At 33.2% G+C, this 10847-nt stretch overlaps 1 protein-coding gene across 1 annotated transcript; it reads left to right on the forward strand.

Annotated features, from left to right (window-relative positions):
- The first annotated feature begins 3362 nt into the window (after positions 1–3362).
- On the forward strand, positions 3363–7270 carry LOC120072243 (bifunctional TH2 protein, mitochondrial). The gene is made up of 6 exons (XM_039024661.1): positions 3363–3848; positions 4767–4875; positions 5043–5333; positions 5446–5863; positions 5962–6225; positions 6416–7270. The coding sequence occupies exons 1-6, from the start codon at positions 3529–3531 to the stop codon at positions 6829–6831; spliced, it is 1818 nt and encodes a 605-aa protein (XP_038880589.1). The 5' UTR covers positions 3363–3528; the 3' UTR covers positions 6832–7270.
- The last annotated feature ends 3577 nt before the right edge of the window (positions 7271–10847 follow it).

Consider the following 10847-nt stretch of genomic DNA (forward strand, 5'->3'; position numbering starts at 1 on the left):
TCGTTCACCAAATCACCTGGTCGTCTACTCATGAACGGCCTCCACACGAACACAACAATGGGGATGACACCACCACTTAGAATCCTCGGTATTATCAGTGTGAGAATCCAGGAGATGTAGGCTCTGTTGGATTTGGTAGAGGGAAGGAGGAAGTGATCGTATACCACGACCAAGCAAGTGGGAGAAGGCATGGTCTATCGTATAGACGATGCTTGATCTTTTAGAAGAAGGTACACGATCGTTTAGCAAAAAGGCCGCGATCGTATAGACGATCGTTTAGTAATCATATTAATATCCCATAATTGTCCAATTAAAAATAATAAATATAATCATATTAATATCACATATAAACTATAATGTTTTCTCCTCCACTAGATAGAAATCATATTTATATCAATTTTCCTCTAAATAATGTATCTCATATATAATGTCAACCATATCATATCTAATTAACCAGTTCAATCATATCATATATAATCGAACTCCCTCTTGTCAATTTGAACACTTTAAACTAACCCAAAAACTAATTCTCAACTTGAATCTATTGAGCTACCAAGGGGACCTTATGGACCTATGGCTTGAAGCTCCAACGGTACGTGAACGATCGTTTAACGATCATCTTTCGCACGCCTAAACGATCGCATGCTATTTCCTACACGATCAAATAGCTTCTCTAAACGATCGTATAATGTGCCGGTTTTACTAAACGATATTGTACCTTTTCCTAAATAATCGTTCAGTAAACACTACAGCTCCTTCTAAACGATAAGTATTTCTGCTATGCGATGGCGTTTTCTTCCCTCCCACTTGCTTATCGCCTACATGATTCATGTTTCCTCCTTCCTCTACCAAATTCACCAAAGACCACCCTTTGGGTTTTCACTCCGAGAATACCCGGGACTCTTTAATGGTGGTGTCGCCCCTACGGTGTTCGTGTTTGCGGTTGTTCGTGCTGCTTTTGTTGACGCTGCTGCTGGGCGCGTGGAGGGTTTCCGCTGCGTTGGAGTTCCGAAGTATGAAGAACGTCTTCAACTGGTATGGAATTCTTTCCCTTGTTATTTTCTTGTTCAAAGCATGCCATTAATTAAGTTTTGTTTGCATAACTGTTTGTGTTGAATGTATAATATGTATTTCGGTCACGTTGAGATCGGAGCGAACAGAATGCGCTCATGGAACTCTTAGATATGAGATCCTTCAACAACTAGAGGCATACACAGTAAACATCTCAAGATTAATAATCTTGGCAACAAACGACAACAAATTGAGAAGAATAGAATTAGAAATGTCTCACTTGAAATGGCAACCAATTACTTAGATATCTGACTATAGGTAGCTCTAAACGAAATCTCCACTGTCCAGATCGAAGACCCTCGTGTCAAGAACATGTTGTCAAAATTTCAACTTGATCAGACCATGGATCGACCCTCAAACGGCTGAAAAACGATGTTGAACGGAAGACCAATTTCTTCTAAATTTTCTTCATTATTGTTTTATTCCCCTCGGTCTATGCACTTATACAAACCGGTGGCTGCATTGATTATTTAAAAAAACTGATTTGGCCCTAATGAGCCTTGGGCCTTCACAAAGTAAATAACCCAACATGTTTTCGATTGTATTTCTTTCCTTTTTTTTTCTTCTTAATTTCTTTATATGCACAAAAATCTTGATTCAATGATGTGTTCTATATAAATGAGTGGCTAGACTTTTCATTTATAGGATGTCGATGTGATGATCATGCATTAATTTTGTTTCTTTAGATTTTATGGATTGGATTGAATTCAATTTGTATTTCAATTTTAATGTACGGATTGTTGCCAATTGGTCATTGACTATGTATGAATGAATTGTTTATTCGAACGAAATGGTGATTCAATTAGAAATGTAATGATGAGCTACTAATTAAATGTGCACGAAAATAGCTAGAACATAGAGTAAATTAGTGATGACAATTTCTAATGCCATGTTGTATTGATTGATTACAAGATATTAGTAATTAATTGCTTAACATGAGAAAATGTTGATGTCGGGAGGGATAACCTAAACATTGGTGTTCAAATTCATATAATTTGAGAACAATGAAAATTCTGGGGACCTTAGAATAAATTAATGAAGTGATCATTGAATTGAAATCCTTGAACATTTTAATCCCAAAATTCATGTTTAATTTGCATAATTTAATTTAGTGAAGCATCCACAATTCGAGTCTTTAGATAAAATTGGTTGCATATAATAGCTGAAATAATATGTGAAATTGATCTCCATAGAATGATATTCAGTCTTCAAACACTACTTATAACTTGATTTATGTGCTTGTGGTCATCAATATCTTCAAGTCAAGGTTCATTGTCTCACCTTCAAAGTTGAGCTTCATCGCCTCACCCTCAAAGTCAAGTTTTGATGCCTCAGTTTCAAGGTCAAGTTTCATCGCTTGACTTGTTGATCTTGTACACCAAAACTCGACTTGTTAATCTTGTACAATGAATTAACATTTGGTTTATTGAACTTGTATGTTGGATCGTGGTCTTAAAGTCTTTGATGCTATAGATGTCTTCAAGGGGAATTTCAGACTTTAAAGCCTTCTGATTTTCATAGTCTTCAAGTTTCCAAGTCTTTTGATCTTTAAGAAGTGCCTTTGGTCTTCAAAGGGTCTCGATCTTTAAAAGTTCATTCGTCTTTGGGTTTCAAGTTCTTTAACGAGTCTTTTGATCTTCGAAAAGTCTTCTAATTGTTCTAGATTCTCAATTTACTAAACCCAAAAATGAGGAGGAACTCCTCTTTTATAGAGTTTTAATGAGGTAATGATGGCTTGGGCTTGAGTATGACTGAATTTTGAGTTTGGTTGGTCTTTAGACAAAAAGGTTCTATTTATAAGTTCAATTGAATTTGGACTCATTGTTCAAGTTGACTTATCAAAACTAACCGTTTGTGTTTGAAGAATACAAGTGGCATCATCACGATTTGTCATTTATTGTCTTCAACTTCAATTTGAAACATATACCAATTTGTATTTAGTGCAAAATTCGATATTTTATAGTTTCGTCATGACGTAAGAGTTAGTGTTTGATAACAATTTTTGATTCACACATACTTATCTTCCTCCCACTCTCTAGGAGACAGCCAAGAAAATTCAAATTTTTTTTTATTTTTTATTTAATTTAGCTATGTCAAAAGTTGTGGGCTTCTAAGAACAACATAATCAAACTATGCACACCCCAAAGTTGAAATATATATTTCTTTTTCCCATATATACACAAAAGAGAAAAGTAAGATGATTTTGATTCCTAAGCCAAGAATTCCGTCAAAGTCTTTGCATCTTACAAATATAGGAAAAAGAAATAAGTATTTATTTTCAATTATAAGCAAAACAAATAAATAAAAAAAGAAAAAGGAAAAAAGAAAAAAGAAAGTTAGTTCATCAAAACTTCCCTCCCTTTCCACACAGAGTTGAGTTAGAGCCCCCAAAAACCACCGCCGTCTCCCATTTTCCATCTCTATAAATACCCTCTTCCCCCAACCTTCCGCTTTCCGATGCGCTCACTGTTCATCTCCAAATTCCCACCCAATTCTCGATTCCCAATCCCAATCGCCGTTTCCGCCGCCTTCCGATCCCGATCTCCGCCCTCCGCCACCCCATCTCCTCCGGAAATGCCTCCCCGTCTGGCTATGATTTCTCATGTCGACTCTGACGGCCCTCTCGCCCGGAGATTGTGGAATAAGTGCCGTCGAGAGTCGATACTCTCGATGTACACCCCTTTCTGCGTTTGTCTCGCTTCTGGGGCTCTCAATATCGATACATTTCGCCACTATATCGACCAGGATGTTCATTTTCTCAAGGCGTTTGGTCGAGCGTGAGTTTAATTTTATGTTTCTTTTGGATTCTTTAATTGAATTATTGGATTCCATGATCCTGAATCTTTATTCAATTGGGTCATTTTGTTTTCTTTATTATTGTTCTGGTTTCTTTGATTGGGTTCTTTTGAACTATTATTGTGAGAGGAATGGCTTGGTTCTTGAATCAGTTATCTTGAATCTTAGTTGAATTGAACTATATTGAATTTGTTCTGTTTTTATTTTACTGAGTAATTTTTAATTGAAGTGAACTTATTTACCTTTAATCAAATTCAGTCGTTTTTTGGATGTAAATTGTTTGTGTATAATTGATCCTTGAAAGATATACATTGATAAAGACTCCTTTCTTGTAAAGAAGAAAGAAAGGAAGAGAAGAAGAGTAAGAGATATAGTAAATAATTGTTCTATTCCAGGGCAGGCAATATATTTTGATGTTCTTCCCCCACTGTCATGGAGTCTTAAATTTTATGCCTGTTTTACTGTTGAGAGACATTGGAACATTTAATTTATAGGGCCTGGCATTGGTTCTTAGGTTGGCTTCAGAATCTTGACTTCTTTGATCTTAATAAGAAAAGAAAAAATGGAAAAGTGGTATGGGCAAAATTTTCATGATGACCACAACCAAGAATGATTACTATGAAAAGATATGCTTTAAGCTATTTGTCCATTTATGTTTAGTTTTTGCCCGTATGACTTCTTAAATTTTATTGCTTTTGGTGTACTATTGCTGCAAAGATTGTTCGATTTAGAAAAGTAGGTTTAATTTATTGTTGGTGAAACAAAGAAGAATTGTATTGTTATTAACTATTAAGGGCGCTGTCCTGGTTTTTAAGATGTTATTTTTCTGTGTTTCCTATCATTTTTCTTATAATCAAGTGGAAGTTTAGAATGTAAAAATCTTTATTTTTATAATCCAGGTATGAATTAGCTGCAGAATGTGCTGACGATGATGATGCAAAACATTCAATCAATGAGCTGAGAAAGGCAGTGTCTGTAGAACTGAAAATGCATGCTTCGTTTGTTAAGGTACAAGGTCATTGATATTTCTATTTATAAACTTTTTTTTTTTCTTTCCGTTAATCACCAGCAATATGTGTTTTTTTTGAAGAATGAAATATTTGGAATCCAGTTTTGATCTTTCTATTGTCTTGGGAAGTTGTATGACCTTATTTCCTTGGTGCATGATCTTGTAGGAATGGGCTGCTGAAGATGGAAAAGAATCTCCTGTGAACCCTGCTACAGTTAAATACACTGATTTTTTGTTGGCAACGGCATCTGGCAAGATTGAAGGAGCCAAAGCTCTTGGTAATCTTGCAACCCCATTTGAACGAACAAAGCTTGCTGCTTATACTCTTGGTGCCATGACACCCTGCATGAGGCTGTACGCCTATTTAGCCACAGAGTTTAAGGGAGCTCTTCGTGCTGACCATGGTGATCACCCCTACAAGACGTGGATCGAAAATTACTCATCTAAAGGTTTTGAGGTTTGTAATTTACTAATTTTGAGTTGTGAACTTTCTCTCCTTGTTTAGATTTTAGTTTTGTAGTAAGATATGGAGTACTGAAATTGGCTAGCTATTTTTTTTTTCAATTCAGGCAGCAGCTGAGAGAACTGAAGACGTGCTTGAGAAACTTTCAGCAACTTTGACCGGTGAAGAGCTTGACACCATTGAGAAGCTCTATCACCAAGCTATGAAACTCGAGCAAGAATTTTTCTGCTCTCAGCCTATTTCCCAGAGGACAGTAGTTCCTTTGATTAAAGATCACAATCCTGCAGAAGATCGTTTGGTACTGTTTTCTGATTTTGATTTGACATGCACCGTTGTCGATTCTTCTGCCATTCTGGCAGAAATTGCAATTGTAAGAGCTCCAAAACCTGATCAGATTCAACCTGAAGACCAAGTCATTACCAGGATGTCATCAGCCGACCTCAGAAACACATGGGGTGTTATTTCCAGGCAGTATACAGAAGAGTATGAGGATTGCATCGACAAAATCCTGCCCCCTAAAACTGGTAGTTACTTACAACACGTGTTTTCTTTTATTCCAGCGAGTTTTCTTTATTTTATGTAAAGAATTGCAATCAATATTGTGAATTTTTGGGCCTTGCAGAGGAATTTAAGTTTGAAGATCTGTGTACAGCACTTGAGCAACTCTCTGATTTTGAGAAAAGGGCAAATAATAGAGTCATCGAGTCTGGAGTACTTAAGGGATTAAATTTTGAAGATATAAGACGAGCTGGTGAACATCTTATTATTCAAGATGGTTGTTTTAATTTCTTTGGAACCGCTTGTAAGAGTGAAAATTTGAATGTTGGTCTCCACATACTGTCTTATTGTTGGTGCGCGGATCTCATTAGGTCATCTTTTAATTCAGGTACATTTCTTTACTGTCATTTAATAGATTTGGAATTAACCATATGAATTCACTTCAGAATGTTATTTAATGCTATATCATGCATACGCTCTGTGTTGTAAGTCATATCAATTGCTATCATATATTCTATGTTGTATCTCTCAACCTCGGCCAAAGTTAGCATCATGATCTTGTTTTATATTCGTGTCAGGTGGTTTATTAACTCAAGCGACTATACATGCGAATGAGTTTGCCTTTGAAGAAGCAGTTTCAACGGGTGATTTAGTTAGGAAGATAGAATCTCCCCTTGATAAACTGAATGCTTTCCGAAAAATCTTGGAGAACTATGGCAATGATAAAAAGAACCTCACGGTGTACGTTGGAGACTCTATTGGTGACTTGCTTTGCCTACTCGAAGCAGATATAGGAATTGTTATTGGCTCAAGTGCCAGTCTAAGGAGATTGGCAACTCGATTTGGAGTTTCTTTTGTTCCGTTGTACCCCAGCGTGGTAAGAAAACAGAAAGAACTTACCGAAGAGACACGACGCAGTTGGAAAGGATTGTCTGGTGTCCTTTACACGGTCAATTCTTGGGCTGAAATCCATGCTTTTGTTCTTGGATGCTAGAACCAGGCTTTTTTTTTGTGGTTCTCATTCATCTCAACTCGTTTGGTTTTTTGATATTACCGAGTCGTTTCTGCATCATCGATTGTAAAGAAGATACAAGTTGATGGCGAATTTTATAGGGCCAACAACAACGGTTTTGCTGTCGTCCGTCCGTCCGTCCTGGCATTAATTGTGATATGTTGTACTTGGCAACAATTTCTGTATACTTTTGGTTATTTTGTGAAGGAAAGATGGATGAAGAGCAATTATTTGAAACAAAAAGTTGTTCATATAAAACATTTGAAGCTTTTACTGTGTATCCATTGATTGATAATAGATAGATAAGGTGCTGTTCTATACCTTGGGATGAATGGCAGTTTACAATTGTAATTTCTCCATGTTCAAAGTTGCCCCTCCTATTATGAATGCAAAAGCACTATACTTTTGTTGTTGATGCCTACTTTGGTGTTTCAGTTTAAGAAAGTGTTCTTGTTTTAACTTGTTATCATATTTGATTTTTGTTCGCTCAGGTTAATTGCTAATTTTAAGTTCATATCTAACTTTAATTTAGGTATTAATCCTATTTATTTTATGTAGATTGAATTTATTTGGATCCATATCAATGTTCATGTTATATATAATTAATTTAAGTTTGAATTCAGTTTTGTAGTGACTTTCATTGAAATTCAGTTAATGAAAATGCTTTTAATTACTACTTTTATGAAAGAGTGTTTAATAACAAATCTGTTATTAAATTAGCCATAAATGTCTTTTAATTACTACGTTTATGTTTCTTACAAAAATAGCATTCCATCGTACTTCTATTTTTAACTTTACACATAAATAAATGACCAAAAAAAGAAAAAAAAAAATCAAATTACCATCTTCTTCAAATGATTTTATATCTTCAAATCTTAAATATAGAAATTCTAGTAAATCAATGAATAAGGAAATCTTAAATTCTACGTATTCAAATTTCAATTTTTGGCAAATTTTGTATTCAAATCTCCAAAAAAGTTTGAATTTATTTTATATATACATTCTTTAGTATTCAATAATGCCACTTCTTTCTTCGAAGACAAACAGAATTAAATTTGATTTTGAGTTAGGGGTATTTTTTAAACAAAATATTAAGGTGTTTCATCTAAAAAAACTAACAATAAGGGTATGTATGATTTTTTTTTTTTTAAAAAAAATTAAGTGTAATTTTGAAACTTTTGAATGTAGTTTGATATTTTGACACTAAATACAAAGGTCAAAAACATGTTTTATAATTTAGGCAACAATTTATCTAAGGAGTTTGAAGATGATATGTTGATAATTGAAGTTGAACACTCATATATATGTTTTGTTATCTTTATTCTAAAATTTTGTGCAGTTGGATAGAATTCTTTAATCAACTCTCACAAAAATAATTTTCATTGTTTAGTATAATTCAATAAATTCACTATTAAATTAAATAAATGAATTAAATAGAAATGTCACGTACATGGCTCTACTAAGCACTAGCATAGATAAAAGCTGCTATGACAATTCTCGTCATATCTCACATTTACTCTATTTTTGACTTTGCATATAGCAAAACTTAGAACTAATTATAAATATAGCAAAATTTACTTTTAGTCCATAATGATAGATAGTGCTGATAGACTTCTATTACTGTTTATCAAATCAGTATAAGACTTCTATCCTATTTATTAGATCACATCTATTAGTGTATATTGATAGATAGTGATACTTATTTAATATTTTATTTATTTTAAATTCATCCAATTATTAAGTGAAAGTTTAAATTAAGACATCCCTTAAAGTTTAGGAGTATAAACAAAATTATTGATTTTAGGTAGAGAAAGAAGATTATAAATACGTACATTATGGTGTTAAGCAATACCAAAGTTTATCATCTCTGGAGATCGAGAGTAGAGTTGAAAAATAAGAGAAACTATTTACATAAAATAGCAATTTTTTTTTTTTTTTTTTTTTTTTATAGAAGTTGGTAGAAATTTATAAATGTCTATTAGTGATAAAAACTGATAAAAGTTTATTATCGATGGATGTTAATAGAAGTCTATCCATATTTTTTTTTTAATTGTGAGATTAGTTGTGGCATTGGTTATTTTCTTGAGCATCGTTTCGTTTGTCTTTGTTTGGAGAAAATCCCTCTCAATTGAGCTGTAAGTTTAATGATTTGGGATTTTGAAACTGTTAAAGAAGAAAGTATAAGCGCAAGTTTGAGCTCTTTGAATAATACTTCACAACCCCATGGTAAGGGTATTCGTGGGTTGGGTTCAGTTAGATTGAAGGACTTTGTAGATTCAATCCAATTATTCGGGTTGTAAATTTCTTCAACTCAAATAATTCTCATTAAAAATAAATCTAACCGAACCTAACCATGAAACATTTTGGTTGGATTGGGTTGGTTTGGGTTACTTGGGCCATTTATTTAAATGTGTTCTAAAACGAAGTAAAACGTTGATACATAAAATTTTGATTTAACTATTTTCATATATTGAATTATGATTAGTAACTCAATTTCAATTCATATAATGTAAAATTTCCTTCCAAAGTGAAAAAAAAAATACTTTTAAGAGTTGTTGGAGAAGAAATTATCCAAAAAACTAATGAAATTAAACAAAACTAAAATAGATATATGTATATCTAATTGTAACGTAAGCAAAAGTTCGGATTGGTTTGGGTTATTTTAGATGACTCATAACCAACCCAACCCATAAAATTTTTATTTATTTGAACCAAACCCAACCCAAAAGTATTGATAACCGAACCTAAACCGCACAAATGGCTTGTACTGTGCTCGGTGAGATTAAGGATGTTGACGTAGTTAATACAACACAACAGGTTCAGTGTTCTCCAATGATTAATAACATGTTTGAGAGTGATTTTGAATTGGTAAAAATCACTTTTATTATGTTAAAAATTACTCCCAAACATGTCTCGATAATGAGTTGAATTCATGAGTGGATTATTGAAATCCTCGTTATCAAAACTAGTTTTCTATTGGCTTTGTTTCAGTCTAGGACTATCATAGAATCTCTTTGGTGTTAGTTTTCAAATGATTGATTCGTCTTTTTGCAATGAGTGGACCCCAAAACCTCGTATCAACATAAAGAAAAATAAAAAAAAATCTTAATTTAGTTATTTTGTGTTCTTTAACTAGTTTTAGTTGTATTTTTACTTTTTTTGACTTCCAGTGGAATATGTAAGGGTGAAATAAATTGAATTGGATAGCTAAACAGAACCGAACCAGATCGATTCAAGTTAGTTTCATTCAGGAAACGTCAGTATTCGAATCATACTAGACCAAATTGAGTCGGTTCAGTTCAATTTGAAAGAAACCTGCAGTTGAGCTCAGTTTGCGTTTGTTGGGTTTACCAATTATGTTTATTTATATTTTGCTAAAAAATGGGGTTCCACTATTCTTTGTTTGGTGGTCCTTTAATATTGTAGTGCTTAAGGTAATTTAAGTAGGGGTGTTCAAAAAATATGATGATCCTAAGATCCTGATCAACCCAACCTAGTCCATACGATTTGAATTGGGTTATCAACTCTTTTGGGTTGGGATGAATTCAAATAAATGAAAATTTTAAGGATTAAGTTGGTTCATAGGTCACCTAAAATAACCTAAACTAACTCTAACCAACTCAAATGTATTTTTGTTTTAAAAAAGTATATCGTTTTTACTTATAATACTATACTCTTACATATATTTATTTTTAGTTTATTTCATTTCATATTTTTTGGTTAACTTATTCTCCCACAACTCCTAAAAACAACTTTTACACTTTTGAAAAGAATTTGTTTTATAATATTAATTGAAATTGAGTTATTAATCTTAATTCAGTTATGAAAATAATTAAGTAAAATGTTTACATATTAACATTTTACTCATTTTGTAACGACTCGGCTCCCTAAGACTTATACTAAGTCTTTACTATATGCATGCATACATTTCAAATGGCACTTTTTCATGATTTGGTAAAAACCAACTTAAATACTATGAAATAAATAAGTTTATTAAA

This window comes from Benincasa hispida, chromosome 2, assembly GCF_009727055.1.
Source record: "Benincasa hispida cultivar B227 chromosome 2, ASM972705v1, whole genome shotgun sequence".
NCBI classification, from domain to species: domain Eukaryota; kingdom Viridiplantae; phylum Streptophyta; class Magnoliopsida; order Cucurbitales; family Cucurbitaceae; genus Benincasa; species Benincasa hispida.